Below are 22,973 nucleotides of genomic sequence, written 5' to 3'. Positions count from 1 at the left end.
GCAAATTTAGAACAGCCATATCTCAACAAATTTTTGCTTTTAAAAAAAAAGCAAAAAAGCCAAAATATTCATAACAGCAAAAACTACATTTTTTTACTCTTTGTGATTTTTGGTCACACTAATAAATTTTAAGTTATTTAAAAAAAACATTTTTTCAAAATTAAAAATTAAAACAGATTTAGTTTAAAACCAAATTTTTTTAATAAGCTTTTTGAACCGATGATACTTACAGATCATATAAACAATATATGAGCAAAGTAACTTGTGAAGCGGTAATGATTAATTTGATTTAAGATGGTAATTAGGGGGTGACTTTCCCGAGTTTTTTGACCAAAAATAAAACGAGATCAACTTTATTTTCAGCGTAACGTGCTTACTTTTTAAACTTTTTAAACTTGCTTACTTTAAAAAAAAACAGATATACATATTTTTTTAAACACTTGTAATACATATTTTGTAAAAAAGTTGTAATGATATTTCTCCAAAAAGTGCATGATTTTTTGGTTGCTTCACGTTGAAATAATTCACTTTGAAATTTGACAGATATGAACCTATTTTTCATTAGCTAGAACTTTGTTTCTACTGGTCTAGAGATTTCATGCATACAACATTTTTTTCAATTTTTTATTTGCTATATTTTTGTTAAAACTCTTCTTTTCAATAAAATACTTACTATTTGAGTTATTTGTCAAAAACCGCCTAAAAACGTGTTTTTTTTGTTGTTGAAAAATAAAGGTATTTACTCGAAAATAACTCGAAAGGGGTGAAAAAATGCTATAGAACAAAAGGTGCTTAGAATTAGACCTTTTATCCATTTCCGAACTTATTTTGAACATATATTTTTTTTCACCCCTTATAAGGGGTGAAACTCACCCCCAGGACAAAAGCACACAGAGGCCCAATATCATTTTTCTTTAACATGTTATCTATGTGTCTGCCAAATTTCATATCAATCCAAGCGGTGCTTTAAAATTTAAAGCAAAAACCGTGATTCAATGTATTATAAGTTGCTAGCCGTTGCTAAGGGCAACCGACACAATAAATCACATTCGTAACGAAAAATAAATCTCCACTACACTTTAAAAATCATTTTTAATAATTAAATGTAATTTTCGGTTAAAATAATTTTTATTTTAAGATAATATAACTCTTTCTTTAGTGAATGACTGTGAAATAATTTCTTAATTTTTATAAATAAAGTCACTACGATTTAAGAAAACAAAAACAATTATCTTGACTTGAGTTCGTCGTAGAATTTTTTTTGGTTTTTAATCTTTATTTTGTCTTCAGAAACAATATCCTGCAAGTTAGAAACTCATATGATGTACAGGGGCGGCTTCAGTTCTAGATGTTTATAACGAAATTTGCCCCCTTATTTTCAAACCCTAAATAAGAGGTTAAAAAATGTTATACGCATTTATTTACATCAGAATATGAAAATATAAGTCTTTAGAAGGAGAGTGAATCTTGGATTAACACTGTACGATTTTTTTTTTTCAAAACGTTATAGCCTTGGACATTTGACCTCTTGGGATAAACAAATTATAGTATCTAAGCAACAAATTCACCAATCGGGCACAACATTATTTTTTTTATGTTTAGTATTAAAAGATCTTCATTTTAAAGCCTTAAAAAATACATAAAAGTTATTTTTACAATAAATAAGGCAATTGCAAAAAACGGCCATTTTGGACATTTCGCAGGCTGTTTTGCAATAACGTATTAACGAAATTAAACTTGCCATAGCTTAAATTGTAGGTTTTTTAATTTACTATAATTTTCTATTTAAAAGTTTTTCTCTAAAATGAATATCGTAAGTTGCAAAATTAAAAATCTTTAAAAATTGCAAATTTAACAAATGAAAATCGTCATAAATAAAAAACCGCACAAAATTTTTGGTTACATTTTATTATAAGTTATTCCCGGCATCGTCCTTTACACCTGATAGGTTTTAAAAATTCCTGAATTATATTCTGAAATCGACCTATTTTTCACCCACAGCTTGGACTATTATCCTAATCACTTAGTAGGTACATAGTTACATAATGAATGAGACCAATAATACGTTTGTATTCTATCTTAATTATTTTTTGTAAAGTTTTAGCATTATATCATATAAAACCCATTTATGACATGTTGCCAAACCTGGTAATTCGCCTCCTGAAAACTATGCAAAATTAAATTAACCACTTGTTCACTGGAGTAACAGATTTTTCCTTAACTCCACGTCAACGAAATAATAGAGATGCAGTTGCACATTACTCACATATCGATTCGCTAGTTTTGTCGCCTCTTTGGCGAGTTCCTATTAATCGCTATCTAATTTTAGTATGTAGTCATATATTTTACAAAAATTACGTTGTGTGCTTCGTTGTTATTAATAACAAAATAGGTTATATTTCCTATTTGTTATAGTGTTTTGTGGCTACAAAATTGCAGGTAAACCACATAATATTCTGTTCTAAGTATGCGTATTTTGTCCTTGCCGGTTTTTAGTAAAATATACAAAACATTGGTATATTTAAATTCACACTATTTACATTTTATCCTTCTCTCATAGTAATTTACTAGTATCTATACTGCCGTTCTCAAATAAAACGCGGTAGGTGCAGCCAACTTAAAACCGAGAAATCGGCTCTCAAAGATTTTTCTCAGGACTATATGTTTTGACAAATTTTTAATGCAAAACATGTTATAATAATAGTTGAACATTATTTAAAAATATATTTAAAACAAGCTGAAAATGCGAGCATTGTTATAACGAAAACTTTGTATATTTACGTATTTTAATTCATAATATGAAAAATTTCTGTTATGAAAAGTAGTTTAGAATTAATAATTCTGTTTTAATGTGCCATTATATCATTCTAATTTCAATGTTATGAACTATAAAGGTAGTTTACTCTTGATCGAAATTTATATTTTTTATATACCTCGTATAAAATATAAAATTTCATATAAGGTGTCCCAAAAGTAGTGGAAGGGTCGAATATTTCGCGAACTAAACATTGGATCGAAAAACTGAAAAATACTTGTTCAATCATTTTCAAAAATCTATCCAATGACACCAAACACCAACCTCCACTACACCCCCTGGAGGTGGGGTGGGGGGTAACTTTAAAATCTCAAATGGAAACCCCTAGATTTTCTTGCAGATTTGGATTCGTTACGTAAAAGTAAGCAACTTTAATTCAAGACATTTTTTCGAACTGTGGATAGATGGCGCTATAATTGGGAAAACCGATTTATCCTGATACCATGGGTAAATTATAGAAACGGTCTAATATCTCGAGAAATACACTTCCAAATAAGAAATCAAACAAAATTTTTTTAATACTTTTCGAAACCCTATCGAATAACACTAAACCTGACCCTCCAACCCACACCCTTGAAGTGGGGTGGGGGGTAACTTTAAAATATTAAATAGCAACCCCCACTTTTTATAACAGATTCGGATTTGTCATGAAAAACTAAGCAACATTTATTCGAAACATTTTTTAGGATTGTTGATAGATGGCGCTTTAATTGGAAAAATACGATTTATTAGCGCCATCTATCAGCATTTTTAAAAAATGTTTCGAATAAATGTTGCTTTATTTTTCACGACTAATTCGAATCTGCACTAAAAAGTGTGGGTTGCTATTTAAGATTTTAAAGTTACCCCCCACCCCACCTCCAGGGGGTGGGTTGGAGGGTCATGTTTATTGTTTATCGATAGGTTTTCAAAAAATATTAAAAACCTGTTTTTTGGTTTCTTATTTGAAAGTGTATTTCTCGAGATATTAGACCGTTTCTATAATTTACCTATGGTATCAGGATAAATCGTTTTTCCCAATTATAGTGCCATCTATCCACAGTTCGAAAAAATGTCTTGGATAAAAGTTGCTTACTTTTACGTAACGAATCCAAATCTGCAAGAAAAACTACGGGTTTCCGTTTAAGATTTTAAAGTTACCCCACCCCATCTCCAGGGGGTGTAGTGGGAGTTGGTGTTTGGTGTCATTGGATAGATTTTTGAAAATGATTGAAACACGTATTTTTCATATTTATTTTTCATATTTATATATTATTATATATATATTATATATTATTTATATATTATTTATATTTATATATTAATTTATATTTAAATTTATATTTATAAGCAATAAATTACAACAAAAAAATTTTGACAGATTTGTGGTTTGAAAGATGTTAGAATTTTTAAATGTCAAAGTTATAAAAATTGTGGAATAGAAATTAATTGCAGTGACGAAGAGTTACAGTTTTTTTATATGTTTATCTTAGATAAAATATTGTATGAAAAATGAAGATATCTCTAAAACTAATAAATTTAGACAAAGGCAATGTTATGCAAAAATTAAAGTACGCTAATAGTACTTTTCGATAGTGATATAAAATACACAGTGTTTTATTTAAAATTACTGAGAAAATAATGTACATGCCTTTTGACTCACCCTGTATCAATATAAAGAAAATTAGCAATATCAATCATTCATGAAAATTTTGACAATAAACAAAAAATATGGTATCAATAAACCATTGCCGTTGTGCTTATTTTTATTTATACAGGGAGTTAAACTTGTTACGATTTTCATATAAAATTGGTTATAACTTTTTAAATACCCTGCAAAACATACTAATAGACCGGTCTAGTTAGACTCAAAAATAGGAGTGAGACTACAATAATTACCATCATGCTGAAAATTGGCAGGATTGTTTAAAATACCATCATAAATTAAATCTAAAAAGTCCTCATAAATCCTACCCGTGCTAAAAAATTTACGCGGTGTCAAAGGTCACCAAATATGGTTTTTAGCGATTTTCAGCGAAACGGTAAGTTTTATCGTAAAATTAGTTCTAACAAAAAATGTAAGTTAGATAATTATCTATAAAAAATATTTTAATAGTTTTTTTCCTAAAAGCCACTGTTTTTGAGATAAAACGATTCAAAGAGTTGAAAGACTTCTAATCGTCATAATGTATGTATTAGTACACCAGGTATACATCACTAAAGCTGTAATACAAGTAAACATAATATTCTATCGGTCAACTTAACTTATATTACACATAATAATATAAGATTATAAATATGATAATGTTTCTACTATACAGCTTGCGGTCTACCGAGGGATGCAATGTATAAGCTGTATTATATTACAGTGCCGACAAAAAAATCTTTACAAAGTTAATGTAACGCGAAAATAATAAGAATTATTTGAATTTTACGGCTTAATCCTAACAAAAATAGTAAATTGATGGGTACGGCGTTATTTTGGTCGCAGAGTTACTGTCGTATTTGATGATTTTACGAGAAATATTAAAGCTGCAGAACAACGTCGCGTAGAACTTCAGCAACATCTTCATCTTCTAATATTTTATTTGATTAATCTATGACAGTATATACCACTCAACATAAATTTTTTGCAAATACTTACAACAAATCTCGGTTTATTTCAATGCTGAAAGATAAGTTTATTGCTGAAAATATATCGGAAAAACAGGCTAATAATGATGCTGACGTAATGATAATTGAAACAGCCATAGAGCAATTAAATTTAACAAATACAACTATTGTTGTAGATGAAGATGTAGACTTGCTAGTATTACTCACTGGTAGAACTCCAATCAAAAAAACTATCTTTTTTTTTAAACCTGAAAAAGCTCAACACCAATCGTAAATATTATATTCATCGAAAAGTTTATCTACTTTTGCAAAATGTCAAAATCATATAATATTTTTATACGCAATAACTGGCTGTGATACGACATCTGTATTTTTCAGGAGGGGTAAAACGACTGTTTTTGAAATATTTGAAAAGCAAGATTTACTTGAATGTGCTGAAGTTTAAAAAAAAACTAATTCAACTCCACAAGAAGTTATTTCCAACGGAATTAGATTTCTTCTCTCTATGTATGGAGCGCCTAAGAAAACTACGTGCTTAGATAAGTTTCGTTATGCATGTTTTTTCTAAAAGTACTCGAAACAAAAAACAAGTGCAGTTATCTTGTCTTCCTCCAACCTCAGCGGCTGCTCATCAACATATTTTTCGGGTATATTACCAAGTTCAAGTGTGGCTTGGTTATCAGCTACATCCAAAAGACTGGGGATGGATATTAGTCGCAGTTCATTAGAACCAATTCAAACTTTACTCCCCCCTACGCCGGAAAAACTCCCGAACACAATTTTTTGCAACTGTAAAAAGGGATGTAGCGCTAAATGTGGTTGCAAAAAAGTTTGACTTTTTTGTTCGGTAGCATGCACTAATTGTCAAAACCTGTCGTGCTCCAATGGTGAATCACCAACAATTGAGGATTCATTTGATTCTATCGAGGAGCCATGCGATGTGTCATTATTGGGACAATTTACTTGCACCCAGGATGAACAAGAAGAAGAAGAAGAAGAAGAAAAAGAAGAAGAAGAACAAGAAGAAGAAGAAGAAGAAGAAGAACACGAAGAAGAAAAAGAAAAACTAGAAGATGAAGAAGAGGAAGAAGAAAAATGAGAAGAAAAACAAGGGAAGCAGAAGTATTAGAAAATTATGAACCAGTTTGATAAATTTCCCTTTTTTTTTTAATTTATACCGCTTTATATATCTTTTATCATTTTTAACCCTTGCCAATATCAATTATTAAATAGCTTTAAATTAAACAGAATCATAACAGATCCGTAGAATAGGTCTACTGGGGAAAACACGTTAAAAAAACGCGCTAAGTACACTACCTCAAAGTTGGTGTGGAAACGTGTGCGCATATTATGACCATTACCACTTTTTGAATCGTTATATCTCAAAAACGGTGGCTCTCAGGAAAAAAAGTAGGAAGACTTTTTATAGATAATTATCTAGTCTACATTTTTTGTTAGAGCTAATTTTACGATAAAACTTATCGTTTCGCTGAAAATCGTTAAAAACCATATTTGTGACCTTTGACCCCGCGTAAAATTTTTAGCAGCGGTCGGATTTATGAGGACTTTTTAGATTTCATTTATGATGGTATTTGGAACAATCCTGCCAATTTTCAGCTTGATGGTAATTTTTGTAGCCTCGGATGCTTAAGTTGACCGGAGTATAAACCATCATATTTTTGTAATAGAGAAGTTAAGAAGATTTCAAATATAAAATAAAATACAGGGTGTTCCATTTAAAAAAACACAACTTTGATCTGCCACTATGTTATCGAACACCCTGTAACATTCTAACTAATTTTGTATTATGAAGTTCAAAGTTAGCTACAATTTTTGTTATTAACTTTTATCGCAATCCATTACTATAACGCTATAACGGACGGATATACGTATCAGTTTTTAGTTTGTGAAAACTGTCATTATAGATAGCAGTGCCTGAAGGATTTAATGTGCGCGTGAAGTCACAATGTATTTTTAATGGGGTTTACTTTTTCGCACTGTATTTTGGCACACGTTCATATAATCAAATATCCGTAACTTTCGCGTTGACATATAAGCAATAAATTACAACAAGAAAATTTTGACAGATTTGTGGTTTGAAAAATGTTATAATTTTTAAATGTCAAAGTTATAAAAATTGTTGAATAGAAATTAATTCCAGTGACGAAGAGTAACAGTTTTTTTATATGTTTATCTTAGATAAAATATTGTATGAAACTGTGCGTGAAGTACTTTTTGCGAACTTACGCGATATATAGCACTCGCTCCGCTGTCGCTCGTGTTCTAAACATCGCGTGCATTTGCATACTTCACGAACTGTTTCATAAATAACTATTATCTACTCTATGTCATATTATGTATAAGTTTTTAGTTTGTGAAAACTGTCATTATAGATAGCAGTGTGTGAAGGATTTAAAGTGTGCGTAAAGTAACAATGTATTTTAAATGGGATTTACTTTTTCGCACTGTTTTTAACTTTGAGTTGTCATGGTGACAATCCTTAACTTTCGCGTTGTTATGGTGATGGCAATATGAACAATGAATTACAACAAAAGTTTTGACAGTTTTGTGGTTGGAAAGTAGTTAAAATTTTTAAATGTCAAAGTTCTAAAAATTGTTAAATAGAAATGAATTCCAGTGACGAAGAGTTGCAGCTTTTTTTATTTGTTTATCGTAGATAAAATATTGTATGAAACTGTACATGAAGTACTCTTTGCGAACGCACGCGATTTTTAGAGCAAGAGCGAGTGCTACAAATCGCGTAAATTCGTGAAGCATACTTCACGAACTGTTTCATAAATAACTATTTTATAATAACACGGTTTTGTTATATACAGGACACAACATGTTTCGAAAGAATAAAATATGAATTTTTAGTAGGTTTATTTACTGTTAAAATTATAATTTCAAAAATTACACTAGTATAAAAAAAGTACTTTTTATAATACCACGGTTAATTAAAATGGTATATATAATATTTATAATATTGTAGCGTTTGAAAAAACTCCAACATTAATTTAATATCCCAATTCCCAAAAAGAATGTCTATTTTTTTAATTTATTTTGTGAAGTTCAATATCATTATAAGATCCCAAGCCGTCCCTGTATACAGCCATGAAGTATTGCACAACATTTCAAATGTGTTACAATTTGTAAGAAGTGCTGACAAAAGTACAGTTCTGATGCGTAGAAGAACTTTCTAGAAGAAATGTTGAACTGAAAGTTGAGTTCTTGTCAACTAAGCATCCCTAAGGATCAAAATCGCTCGGTACTTCCGTCGTATTTTTCCCTATCAGGAGCTTCAGAGCGAAGCGCAAATTAGTCCAGCTTTATGTCCCGAGGTGATAGCGTCTTCTCCTCGGCTGGTACTCGCTTGAAGTAGGGCGTAGTCCCTTTGTTCCCCGCCGGTAAAATGTAGAATGGTCGCTGTGAAGATCTGAATGTGTGGTGAGTGCTCTGAGAGGATTTTTTTCCACATAGTGATGGATTTAATGGAAAATCGAAGCCTCTTGAGAGTCAAATACGCAGTTCTACAAACCGGCATTGTTGCCCATTGTTTCCTGTCTTAAGTATGATGGTCAAGCCCTGATTTCATCGAAGAAATGTCGTTCCTGTTCCGTGATGTTTTGTTTCCAGTTCCCAGAAATGAAGTCTCCAAGTCCCCATTGTCCCGAAATTGAAGATTGAAGCCATGTCCTCCCTTGCCCCAGGTCGATGACCCCGTTTTGTTTTTGTTTGTGTACCCCGTGTGACAGTAAATAAAGGTATGATACATTTGCTAATTTTGTTAAATTTCAAGAGGATAATATACTAAAGTTTATTGGTAAAGAGTTTAAAAGTATAATAGTCGCTTTCAAAATGGAAAAGTTTCTTGTAATAACGTTTGTTGTTAGTTTGATATCTAAAGATCCCGTAATATAATATTTAAAAGTCCTGTTTTGCTATGATAGTTGTTTAAAATTGTTTTGTTTGAATATAAATTTGCATATCATGTAATAAAAATAAAATGACAGTGACTTTGACATTTGACAGCTACGTCAAATCTTGTGTTTGTTTTGAAATCGTTGAAATACACTGCTAAACAAAGTTAAATTTTGTTGTATTCAAGAAAAATAATGTAAAATTGAAGATATTTTGTACGGAATTAATGTAAAAGCTTTGTGGACATTTTGTCCTGTAGTAAAGTCAATAAGTTTGAGGTTTTAAATAAATGTTTGTGAAAGTGTACCTATTTTATTTCTCTTATATAACCCTTTGGAGAAAATTATTAACCAAATGTCTAATGCAACTGTATAAGTTTTAGTACAGAAGAAAGAATATGGCATAGAAGCCAGTAAAAGAAAAGATGTTGCCCAGTCTAACCCCAAAGAGGAATCAATGATGAATGTCCCCCCATTTGGTACCGCGTAAGTGAGAAAAAAGTCTTAGTAAGTACCCATATATGAACCAGAGGATTTGTTTCGAACGGCGTCCTTTTTTTTTAAATAGTCGAAAGATCCTCTAGTCAGAGTAAGTACCCTGTAGTATTTGGTTATGGTAGTTTAGTCATCTTAACACCCCTCCCCTTCCCTAACGAATCTACGACCTAGCTCCCGCACAACAAATGAGCTGCCGTCTTGCAAAGAAGGTTTGCATGTCTGTTCCTTCTACTAGGCCCATTCTGACCCCCCAGTATTTTTATAGTTAGTTCTTTCCTTGTCCCCATATGAGCAGACATGTTAAACGCTTCAAATGTCGCCCAACGTGTGAGGCCGATTCATTTTTCTGTCTCCTTCAGTATCCAGTAGTTGTCTTGTCCAGTTGAACGCTTCAACTGGCACCCAACGTGTGAGGCCGACTCATTTTTAGCCTCCTTTCGGTCTCATTTGTACTACAACTGTTAGGCAGTGCCCGTCTTGGGCAGCCGATCTCAGTTTGTGGTGCAAGTGTTTCCGACAACATGGAAGCTTGACTTCTGTCATATTTTGTGTACGCCCACTGTTACAATTCTAGCTTGTAGACATGTTCAACTAGTAGTTAGCCTATCTACTAGTCCCCAATGTCTTTAGCCACCCCCCACTTAGTGTTACATTTGTAACATACACCCTGAAGTTTGACCCGAGTAAATATCGCCCCAGTCTTCCCATGTAGTTTAGCCCAGATTCCTCTTGTCTTGCCCCCAGAAACTGTTTCATGTCTTTTAGTGCCCCCGAAACTGTTTCAGTCTGTTAGTCCCCATGAAAGAGCCCATTTTTGTAGTTTTTGTTGCAGAAGTTAATAATTTTTCCAAAGAGGTGTAAGTATGTACACATTTTGTTGTGATGTTGATTTGGTCATGCTATTGATTGTATGGGCATGTACCATTTCATACATCATAGTGTATTTAACTTGTAACCCCATATGTATACTGGTATTGTATTGTATTGTAAGTATCGTAGAACAGAATTGTATGTTATTGTAGCGTACTAACTGTATTGTATTGATATTGTACCCATGATGAAAGCATTGATTTGAATTTTTTTGAAAATATTGATGAAATATATAGACAAACAGTTGAATAAAAAAGTAACGTAAAATTTTTTTGAAAATTTTGGTAAAAAGTAACGTTAAATATTTTGAATATTGAATCCACTTATGAAGTATAACAGTATGTTGTATTTTTTAGCATGTATTCCTATAGATCAACAGTTTTTTACAGAATAACCGTTTTTTGTGATTTATTGATTTGGTCATTTGAGTAGATGTGTAATGTTGTTGGTATGGTCCGTGTATGAGCTTAGTCCCGTATTGTCTGTGAAAGTTTTGTCATCCCATTGAGAAGTCATCCCCTTGAGAAGTGGCCCCGTGAAGAAGTGAAGAGGGAAACCGTGGAGAGGCCCCCCACTTGTTCAGGAAGTCACCCCTTGAGAAGTGGCCCCATGAAGAAGTGAAGAGGGAAACCGTGGAGAGGCCCCCCACTTATTCATGAAGAAGTGAAGACGGAAACCGTGGAGAGGCCCCCCACTTATTCAAGAAACCCCCCTCTTGTCTGTGTTGCCCCTTGTTTTTTTGATTAATCTATCTTTGTAGGTGTCAAAAGGATGCCAGAGGTTAGTTGAAAACAGCCCGTGAAGTGAAGTAGAAGAAGTCCCCCCGTGAATGAAGTATGTCTTTTTGTATCTGACATGTCACAAGTGTAATACTCGTGATGAAGGAAGTGTTGTTCAGCTATCTGTGAACACTTTCATTAGTAGTCGGAGCAAGAAATGTCTTATCCCGTGTGAGCTCATATAGGAACCAAATTTCAATATTGTTTGTGTTTGTAAGCCCCTGAGTATATCTAGAAGTCATTGAGTATGTCGTTGCCTGTTTGTTTGTCTATCCCTGTTTTGTCTGGAAATTTTAGAGCCCGTTGTCTGTTGTCCCGTGTTGTCTATTAGCCCGTGTTGTCTATTAGCCCGTGTTGTCTATTAGCCCGTGTTGTCTATTAGCCCGTGTTGTCTATTAGCCCGTGTTGTTTGTTAGCCCGTGTCCGTGCTGGAGTTTGATTTTTTTTGGCGAATAGATAGTTGACCTCTCTTCTGTTTGTTGATTGAAAGTAGGCCAAGAGCAGAAGCTGTGACAAGGCTGGTGAGGTTAGGATCTGGCCGCGTTGAGTACAGGTGAGGCTTGCTTTCGATCGATGAATGGAGGCGGTTGTTTGTCAGAACTGTCATACTTTCTACAGGTCCCTTTGGTCTTCCCCTTGCGTGTTGCTTTCATCCCCTGTTTTGAAAAAGTAGCCCCCCCGTTTTGAAAAATAAAGTCCACCCCCAGTCTTGAGAAATGAAATGCCCCCAGTTTTGAAAAGTAAGTCTATCCCCAGTTTTGAAAAGTAAAGCCCAACCCCCCTGTCTTGAAAAATGAAGTCTATCCCCTGTTTCGAAAAGTGAAGTGTAGCCCTGTTTTGGAAATGAAGTCTTCCCCCAGTTTGTGATTTGTAAATGAGAGAGTTGTCTAGTGAACGTTCATGAAAGGTTCTTATGTCCTAGATTGGACTGTTGACTGAAAAAGTAATGATGTAGTGTTCTCTATATCATGTGTTGCGTTCATTTCCCTTAGTCTTGTTTAAAAAGTTTGATATCCCGTTTGAACCCAGTATACTAGTCTTTTTGGTCTTTTATTGTTGTCACACGTATCCCCTCTCCCCCCTTGTTAATATTGTTTTGATTTTAGTCCTTGTTGTTGTCATATACCCCTTTGTCTAGCCCTGTCTTGTTTGAATGAGTTGTTGAGGTAAGTTGTTGGTGAGATTTTGTCTCACTGAGGTGTTTAGACTGGATTGTCTAAATCCTCATTTTGCAGAACCGTTGCCAAAATGTCCCGTGAAACTCGCTAGGTGTTAGCTGAGTTTGGGCAGATGTATATCTGTCATATTTTTTTAGTTTTTGAGAACCGCTCGCGGTTAGGCAACGAGGTGATAAGGCTGTGTCTGCCCTGGTATGTCACTTGTGTTACTGCTGTGGATGTCAGCGAGGTCCACACAGGGCACAAGTTTAGTTTCTTTCCCAAGGCACAGAAACTCTTGTCACCTACAGTTCTTAGTAGAGTCATAAAACATTTAAGTCTACTCGACTTTAAAGAGTCTGGCGATTGATGGCACGCTAGCCCAATCCCTAACGACCTTTTTGTTTTGTTTAATCCCCACTAGCCATTATCTAAATATTTTGATATTGTTGTCCTGTCACACCTAAGATGTCCATGTTGGATTTTTTTCTGTTTGTTATCGAAAACTGGATAATCTTATCCAGGTTTCTCTTTTGCGCGGAGGCTTTGTAGCGTTTGAAAAAACTCCAACATTAATTTAATATCCCAATTCCCAAAAAGAATGTCTATTTTTTTAATTTATTTTGTGAAGTTCAATATCATTATAAGATCCCAAGCCGTCCCTGTATACAGCCATGAAGTATTGCACAACATTTCAAATGTGTTACAATTTGTAAGAAGTGCTGACAAAAGTACAGTTCTGATGCGTAGAAGAACTTTCTAGAAGAAATGTTGAACTGAAAGTTGAGTTCTTGTCAACTAAGCATCCCTAAGGATCAAAATCGCTCGGTACTTCCGTCGTATTTTTCCCTATCAGTAGCTTCAGAGCGAAGCGCAAATTAGTCCAGCTTTATGTCCCGAGGTGATAGCGTCTTCTCCTCGGCTGGTACTCGCTTGAAGTAGGGCGTAGTCCCTCTGTTCCCCGCCGGTAAAATGTAGAATGGTCGCTGTGAAGATCTGAATGTGTGGTGAGTGCTCTGAGAGGATTTTTTTCCACATAGTGATGGATTTAATGGAAAATCGAAGCCTCTTGAGAGTCAAATACGCAGTTCTACAAACCGGCATTGTTGCCCATTGTTTCCTGTCTTAAGTATGATGGTCAAGCCCTGATTTCATCGAAGAAATGTCGTTCCTGTTCCGTGATGTTTTGTTTCCAGTTCCCAGAAATGAAGTCTCCAAGTCCCCATTGTCCCGAAATTGAAGATTGAAGCCATGTCCTCCCTTGCCCCAGGTCGATGACCCCGTTTTGTTTTTGTTTGTGTACCCCGTGTGACAGTAAATAAAGGTATGATACATTTGCTAATTTTGTTAAATTTCAAGAGGATAATATACTAAAGTTTATTGGTAAAGAGTTTAAAAGTATAATAGTCGCTTTCAAAATGGAAAAGTTTCTTGTAATAACGTTTGTTGTTAGTTTGATATCTAAAGATCCCGTAATATAATATTTAAAAGTCCTGTTTTGCTATGATAGTTGTTTAAAATTGTTTTGTTTGAATATAAATTTGCATATCATGTAATAAAAATAAAATGACAGTGACTTTGACATTTGACAGCTACGTCAAATCTTGTGTTTGTTTTGAAATCGTTGAAATACACTGCTAAACAAAGTTAAATTTTGTTGTATTCAAGAAAAATAATGTAAAATTAAAGATATTTTGTACGGAATTAATGTAAAAGCTTTGTGGACATTTTGTCCTGTAGTAAAGTCAATAAGTTTGAGGTTTTAAATAAATGTTTGTGAAAGTGTACCTATTTTATTTCTCTTATATAACCCTTTGGAGAAAATTATTAACCAAATGTCTAATGCAACTGTATAAGTTTTAGTACAGAAGAAAGAATATGGCATAGAAGCCAGTAAAAGAAAAGATGTTGCCCAGTCTAACCCCAAAGAGGAATCAATGATGAATGTCCCCCCATTTGGTACCCCGTAAGTGAGAAAAAAGTCTTAGTAAGTACCCATATATGAACCAGAGGATTTGTTTCGAACGGCGTCCTTTTTTTTTTAAATAGTAGAAAGATCCTCTAGTCAGAGTAAGTACCCTGTAGTATTTGGTTATGGTAGTTTAGTCATCTTAACACCCCTCCCCTTCCCTAACGAATCTACGACCTAGCTCCCGCACAACAAATGAGCTGCCGTCTTGCAAAGAAGGTTTGCATGTCTGTTCCTTCTACTAGCCCCATTCTGACCCCCCAGTATTTTTATAGTTAGTTCTTTCCTTGTCCCCATATGAGCAGACATGTTAAACGCTTCAATATATAATAATTAACTTATAAAATATGAATTTTAAGTATATCAACTTTTAATTATTTATTAAAAAAATTAAAAAAAGATACGCAACAGCCGTGTTCGAACTAGGGAACTCTCGATCTGCAGTCTAATGCCAATGACTCACCATCAATTTGTAGATATCGATTTATTAAAGTATGTACTTTAAAATATCATTGCATTAGTCATATTTTTAAAATACATAGTTTGAAATAGAAAAAGTAATTCATTAGTGGGGTAAAGCTCCGTAGATGCGTTCTAGTAATAGATAGCATTAAAAGTTAATAACAAAAATTTTAGCCAACTTTGATTACAGATTGATAATCAGTAATCGTAAATAATTGTCAGTTTTCGACAATTCAGTCATGGCTTACTTAAATTTGGATAGATTTAGACCCGTAATTAATAATTTGGTCTGAAAAATGAAAATATCTCGAAAACTAATAAATTTAGACCAATGACCAATGAATGTTGTTGAAATGTTGAATTTATTTCCTATCGTTTTAAGTTTCTCGGATAGTCCTTTTATATATGGTATTGTTATTTTCCTCGTATTATTTCTTGTGAATGTTGTAGGATCCCGTTCTAAGTTGTTCTGTTCCATTCGATCTAATCTTGTCAATTCCTTATTTATAAACGATAAAGGATAATCATTATTTAATAAAACAGATGTTAACAATTGTTTTTCTTCAAAAAATGAATTTTCGTTAGAACAAGTAATTTTGGCTCTATCATATAAGGATTTAATGATTCCCTTTTTAGAATAGAGCCAAAATTACTTGTTCTAACGAAAATTCATTTTTAGAAGAAAAACAATTGTTAACATCTGTTTTATTAAAAAATGATTATCCTTTATCGTTTATAAATAAGGAATTGACAAGATTAGATCGAATGGAACAGAACAACTTAGAACGGGATCCTACAACATTCACAAGAAATTATACGAGGAAAATAACAATACCATATATAAAAGGACTATCCGAGAAACTTAAAACGACAGGAAATAAATTCAACATTTCAACAACATTCAAAACAACAAACACATTGAGATTTATTCTATCTAAAACTAAACCTAACAATGAACAAGAAAGAACAAAGAATTGCATTTATAGAATACCTTGTGAATGCGAACAATTTTATTTAGGTGAAACATCAAGACCATTAAACGGTAGAATAAGTGAACATCAGTCTTATATTAAAAACAGAGAATTTGATAGATCTCAGATATGTCAACACGCATGGGATAATGAACATAGAGTTCAGTGGAGAGATTCAAGTATAGTCCTGAAAGAATCAGATAGTAAAAAGAGAAAAATCAAAGAAGCGGCTCTAATTATACTAAATGAAACCAATTGTGTCGCAAATTCCTCGGTAGAATGCAGTAGGATGTGGTTACCCATACTGAAAGAGGAAGTCAATAGAAAGAAAATACCACGATTAGTAAGTCAATAACATATCGAGTTAGTACAAATTTTATATTTTAGTATTACTTATTGTATATCTATGTAATATTAATATTATTTATAATTTAAACATATTAAAGTCAGAATTTGGTATTAGTTTTTTGAAGGTAGATTAAATGTAAGACCAAATACTTACAATGTCGGGATAGTATCACGAGGTTTTTTCCTGGTTTTCCCTCGTGATTTACTATGGAATCTTTAACGCGAGAATTTTACTGTCATCGTTGCATTTGGTTGTCTTTTTAAAGACAGATCACATGCTATGATTTTTTTGCGACGGATATTCTTGAGTTGGGATTGATTTCATGTAATCGAATGAACTATCTTTTAGTAAAGTCGTCCCAGGAACGCAACTCATATATATTGGCGATATCATTTTAAAATCTTCTACTTTAAAATGTATAATATACGTCTGAATTGCCAATATAAATGAGTCAGATTAAATAAATTATTAGAAGAATTTTTTTACTTAGCAACAACATGTTTGTTTTATTTTAATAGTATTTTGTATTTTGACAACGAAACCCGATTTGGGCTTCGAAACGTTAATAAATTCATTTTTTAGTAAAATTGTGGCTTATTTCTCATAAAAAATACGTAACTGACTACGAGAGGATCCATTTTCGTTGGAACTTTACCGCGCTGAGCAGATGGGACGTGAGTTATAAATTGTAAAATTCTCTCATCTTCTTTAGTCTCAGCATCCGTTATGACTTGCATTGTTAGAAGGCTTCGGAGGTGTAACCAGAAAATGGTCCCAACAGTTTTAATCTGGTGGAAGGTAAAATAATATTTTAAATTTTATTTTATGCGCTATTAGATTAAATCTTAGACTCTTTTCTAGCAGATGTCGCTAGGTAATCCCTGACATTTCGCTCGTTGCAATCTGTGACTGGATGCCGGGGATTATTCTGGTTCAGTCAGAGAGAGCTGCATATGTGCACTTCCTTACCAGAAACTAGTAAGTTAGTAAGTCTAGAAACCGGTAGGGGTGCTTGTCGCAATCTCGAAATTGAAAATGTTGACTCATTTTTTATTTTTTTTTATGTTTTATTTTATTTTTAGAATAATTATTATTAGAAAGTAAGCAAAAACATAAATACATGGAGGAGAAAAGACCGGATCAATCTTTCTTTAAATCCATTAAACAGAAATACAATCAGCTGAAACTTCGTGTGAAGTACGGAAAAATAGATTTCAATCCTGGGTAAGTTACATTATATTTTATTCACATTCGGTTAGTATGTATTATAAAATAGGTATAAAATAGACTTAGTACATTCTTTCACGGTTTTTGCTCTAAATCTTAAAGAACCCCTTGGATTGACATGAAATTTGGCATACGAATAGCTTACATGTCAAACAAAAAAAGTGTTATTTTGCCGATGTGTGCTTTTGCCCTGGGGGTGACTTTCATCCCCTCTTGGGGGTGAAAAAATATATGTCCAAAATAAGTCCGGAAATGAATAAACTGATTAATTTTAAGTAGCTTTTGTTCTATAGAGCTTTTTCGCCAAGTTAACACTTCGAGTTATTTGCGAGTGAATATGTTCATTTTTCAACAAAATAACTACCTTTTTAGACGGATTTTCGCAAATACCTCAACAAGTAAGTATTTTGTCGAAAAAAACATTCTTAGCAAACATATAGCCTGTAAAAAAGTAAAAAAATTGTGTGCGCGTCAGGTCTCTTGACCTCGTAGAACCAGAGTTATAGCCAATGAAAAATAGGTGCATATTCGCCAAATTTCAAATAGAATATTTCGACGTGAAATATCCAAAAAATTAAGCACTTTTTGGGGAAAATCAATTATAACTTTTTGAAAGTTTTTAAAAAAATCTTTATATCTGTTTTTATAGAAAGTTTCTAGCATCAAATTTAAGCAAGTTACGCTCAAAATAAAGTTGGTACCTTTTGTTTTTGCAAAAAAAATCGGGAAGACCACTCTCTAATTAGCAACTTAAATGAAATTAATCGTTACCGCTCCACAAATTATTTTACTTATGTTGTGTTTATAAAATATGTTCTATAAGTTTCATCGATTCAAAGTGCTTATTTTTGAAAAAATTTGGTATTAAAGTAAAATTTTTAAAAATGTTAATTTTGCTAAAAATTATGCTTTTTTTCAAAATAACTTTAAAATTGTTAGTTACCAAAAATCTCTCAAAGCCAAAAGAAGTCAGCATTGCTTTTCTGAATATTCTGCATTTTTTGTTTTACTGTATGACAAAAATTAATTTGGTGTTTCTTAATTTGCATGCATTCGTGATCAGTGACTCATTCAATCCCTTTTAACTATAGCCCTTTCAAAAATAAGGACTTTGAACCGATGAAACCTACAGATCATATAAACAATACATACACGAGTCAAAAAACTTGTGAAGTCGTAACGATTAAGTTCATTTGAGATACTAATTAGGAGGTGATTTTCCCGATTTTTTTATCCAAACAAAAGGACTAGCTTTATTTCAAGCGTAACTTGTTTACTTTTGACGCTAGAAATTTTTTTTATAAAACAAAAATGAAACTTTTTTAAACACATAAGTTTTAATGAGTTTTCCCGGAACTGTTCTTCATTTTTTGTTATTTCATGTTAAAGTATTCCATATATGGAATTTGACGAATATGAACCTATTTTTATTAGATATAACTCTGCTTCTACTAGGTATAAGTACCTGGTATATACACCATTTTTTTAATTTTCTACAGGCTTTTTTTTAATAACAATGTTTTTTTCCACAAAATACTTACTTTTTGAGTTATTTGCGAAAAACCGTCTAAAAGCGTGGTTATTTTGTTGAAAAAATTAACATATTTACTGGAAAATAACTCGAAAAGTATTGACTTAGTGAAAAAACACTATGAAACAAAAGTTACTGAAAATTGGACAGTTTATCCATTTCCGGACTTACTTTGGACATATATTTTTTCACCTCCAAGAGGGGGTGAAAACCACCGCCAGGGCAAAAGCACACATCGGCACAATATCATTTTTTTTTCTTTGACTTGTTAACTATGTGTGTGGCAAATTTCATGTCAATGCAAGCGGTTCTTTAAAATAGGTTTTGCAATATTTTACCGTTAAAGAATGTACTAATATTGTAATAGCTGGGAAATGAACTCCCATGGCCCGATCAGAAGTTTAGCGTCGCATCCACGAGACTATTTTGGCGATTATGATTTAGTGAATAATTACGAAAACAAACACAACAAAAATAATTACGAAACGATTAGAAAATAAATTGGAATTTTATCAGCCCATATAACAGGCGGGTTTTAGGAAAGACTAAGGAACGAACGATCACCTAGTGGTAATAAAAAATCTTATAGAAAAATATTCTAAATCTAATAAACCACTAGCTTTAATATTTGTGGACTATGAAAAGGCCTTTGACACCATCAATCAACACGAAATGTTGAAAGCCTTGACAGAACGCTTTGACTACTGGTATATAAATATAATTAAACAGATATACCAAAACGCAACAGCCAGTGAGTGGATGATGGGCAAACCCAGAAATTTCCGATACAACGTGGAGTACGTCAGGGGGGACACCATATCGCCGTAACTACTCACTACGCTTTTGGAATATATATGTATGTAAAAGGGCCAAACTGACCGAAAAGGACATAAACATAAACTGAGAAAAAAAAACACAAACTCCGCATGACTCCATATTGACATAAAATTCCACATACGATTAAGATATAGAATATCGAATAAGTCAAGGATGAAAAGGTATAAAGCAGCTGAATGGAATTTGGTGGAGTAAAGGACTGCAAAATCATACAGAGAAAATAATCTACCAAACTATCGTGGAAAGAATTGTCCTGTGCTACTCGGAAGTGTGGGAAGTAAGAGACCAACAAAATAGAAGCTTTAGAAATGGACGCGTTTAGAAGAACCTGCAGAATATCTAAACTACAGCATATTATGCCAAACGATGAAATAAATGGAAGAATGCCAGTACATTGAAAGAAGACGTGTCCGGAGAATGAGAAGATGGCCCAAGAAAATGATCCAGTATGCACCACCCGAAAGAAGAAAAAGAGACAGACCGAAGAGATCATGGATACAAGATATAGAGAAAGCAATGAACAGCAGACAAGTTAACGAGGAAGATATTTATTCGTGACAGAAAAGCATGGCGAATAGAAGCTCGATAAGTCGGATTAATTACGACCGTGGCCAACCGGGTTATCGAAAATCCGGATTAGCCTGAGAATATGGTAATAAGTAATAAAATACGGAATACTTGCAGATAAACTCCATTATAATTGCAAAAACATGAAATATATTATGTTTAGGCAATACGTAAAGTATCCTTAACAATAGTAACCTATACTTATTGTACGGTTATAGAGTATATTCCCATAGGTAAGCTGGTTAAGAGTAGATAACGATTTTTCATATGTAATTTAAAGTATTATCTGCATAAATGGCACAAAGAATATTTGCTACGAGAGGTATATGGTTCAAAATGCATACAGTATCACGACTAATAAGTTATGTTCACATACATGTAGAGTACTTACAGTTTTATTCCTTGATGACGTGTCACATCAGAGCTCTGATTGAATTCCATAATCCATTTGGTTCATTTGTAAGGCACTCACTAATACGCTAAATAAATCATCGTCGATAATACTGAGCAGATTGAATTATCTGAGCGGTATAAAACGATAGCAAAAAAAGCCGGTAAAATGCGGCCTTTTTACGAATAGCGGGAGCGTCGATAGATTAGAGATGATTCTCGTTAGGAAGCTTTTGACGATCTGCCCCGGCGAGGGGTTCAAATGCGAGTCTCAACAATAACCTGGAGTTTCCAGAAAGGTTACATAAATACTACTTGAATTTTAAGTAATCAGTAGTACAGGGGCGTAACTAATTATTTTAGTGAGCCGTGTATAATATATTTATTGTACATATTGCCGGGGGCGACAGGCGAGAGAGATGGCCTATATCACCTCGAAGAGAGGGGATTGGCAAAGATGTGCACAACGATAAGAAATGTTTGAAGAAATTAGAGTTTATATACACAAGGGGTAACAACGATAAAATGGAGGAAAACGATAAGTTTTCCCCCTAGGGATAGATTTTAATCTTCCAGGGGAATCACAGCGATTTTCGTAATACCACGAAGAAAATCACCGTGAGTAGTGTGAATCTTGACAGTACGAACTAGACCATCCTTACCAGGCAATACATCTATTACCCTGGCAGTTGGCCATAAGAGTGGAGGAGTACCATCCTCCTTCAACAGAACCAAATCCCCGATCTTGACAGGGTCAGTAGGGTCGGTCCATTTATTTCTTTGCTGCAGGAGGCAAAGATAGTCTTTTTTCCACAATTTCCAAAATTGCTGTTGAATTTTACTAATACGCTGAAAAAGATTCAACCTATTTTCAGGTATCTCTGAAACACTTGGTTCAGGGGGCGCGGTTAAACTTCTTTGAACTAAGAAGTGAGCTGGAGATAGGAAAGCGAAGTCATTGGCGTCAGACGACATCCTAGTGATGGGTCTCGAATTTAGAATAGCCTCGATTTGGCATAATACTGTGTTAAACACTTCAAAGGTGAAGTGGGAATTTCCTATAATTCGATAGAGGTGATACTTCACACTCTTTATTCCTACCTCATGGAGGCCGAATTGATGGGGGTTGCGGGGAACACCCATCTTGAAAGTTATGGAGTTTTGAGTACAGAATTCCTTAATCCGTTCCGAATTATTTTGATTTAAGAAAAAATCATAGAATTCGCGCATTTCATTTTTTGCCCCATGGAAATTTGTGGCATTGTCGCTCCAAATAATACTGGGCGTGGATCTTCTGGCAATAAACCTTTTCAGAGTAAGAATATAGGCTTCTGCGCTTAATCCTGTGACGAGTTCGATATGAACACATTTAGTGCTCATGCAAATGAAATAGGCTACGTATGCTTTGTAAAGCGGTGCCTTCCTCAAATGTGAGGACTTAATTAAGAAGAACCCCCCATAGTCCACTGAGACGACTTGGAAGGGTCTAGTGGGGAGTACACGATCGGGATGCATATCTGCCATCTGTTGAACAGAATTGGGTGTCATGAATCGGAAACAGTTTACACACTTACGAATTAAGCGTTTAATCTGTCTTAATCCGTCAATTGGCCAGTACTTCATTTTGACATACGAAAGTACTGTTTGCGCGCCTGAATGTAATAACTTATGATGAGCTTGAGTCAAGATTAGTTCTACAACTCGACATTTAGAAGGAAGTAGAATGGGGTGTTTTTGATTATACGATATGGGGGCGTGTCGGAGACGTCCTCCCACACGAATCAGCCCATCATTATGTTGTAGGAAGGGGTTGAGTTTACGAATGGCTTTATTGGTCACGAGTTTAGCATTTTTCAATTCAAGAATCTCTTTTTTAAAGTAGATACTTTGGATATACCTGATGATCGCGTGATCAGCGATCTCCATTTCGGGTGGCGTCAATATATCCGTATCTCGTGGAGAGTTATTTATTTTCTTTTTAATATTACTGATGAATCTAAAAAGATAAGCGACAATTCTTTGAATTTTACGAAAAGAAG

General features: G+C 33.7%; 1 protein-coding gene across 1 annotated transcript in view; it reads left to right on the top strand.

The window, feature by feature from the left end:
• The first annotated feature begins 2,253 nt into the window (after positions 1-2,253).
• Positions 2,254-22,973, top strand: part of LOC126885351 (uncharacterized) — a 151,854-nt gene continuing 131,134 nt past the window's right edge. Inside the window, exons 1-2 of the mRNA XM_050651908.1 lie at positions 2,254-2,439; positions 17,465-17,606. Coding sequence (XP_050507865.1) covers positions 17,503-17,606 — 104 coding nt within the window. The 5' untranslated portion in view covers positions 2,254-2,439; positions 17,465-17,502. The remainder of the gene's footprint in view (positions 2,440-17,464; positions 17,607-22,973) is intronic.

The sequence above is a fragment of the Diabrotica virgifera genome, chromosome 5 (genome assembly GCF_917563875.1).
Source record: "Diabrotica virgifera virgifera chromosome 5, PGI_DIABVI_V3a".
In the NCBI taxonomy this organism is placed as follows: domain Eukaryota; kingdom Metazoa; phylum Arthropoda; class Insecta; order Coleoptera; family Chrysomelidae; genus Diabrotica; species Diabrotica virgifera.
The sequence above is the reverse complement of the archived record's forward strand: the minus strand, read 5'-3'. Positions and strand labels throughout refer to the sequence as shown.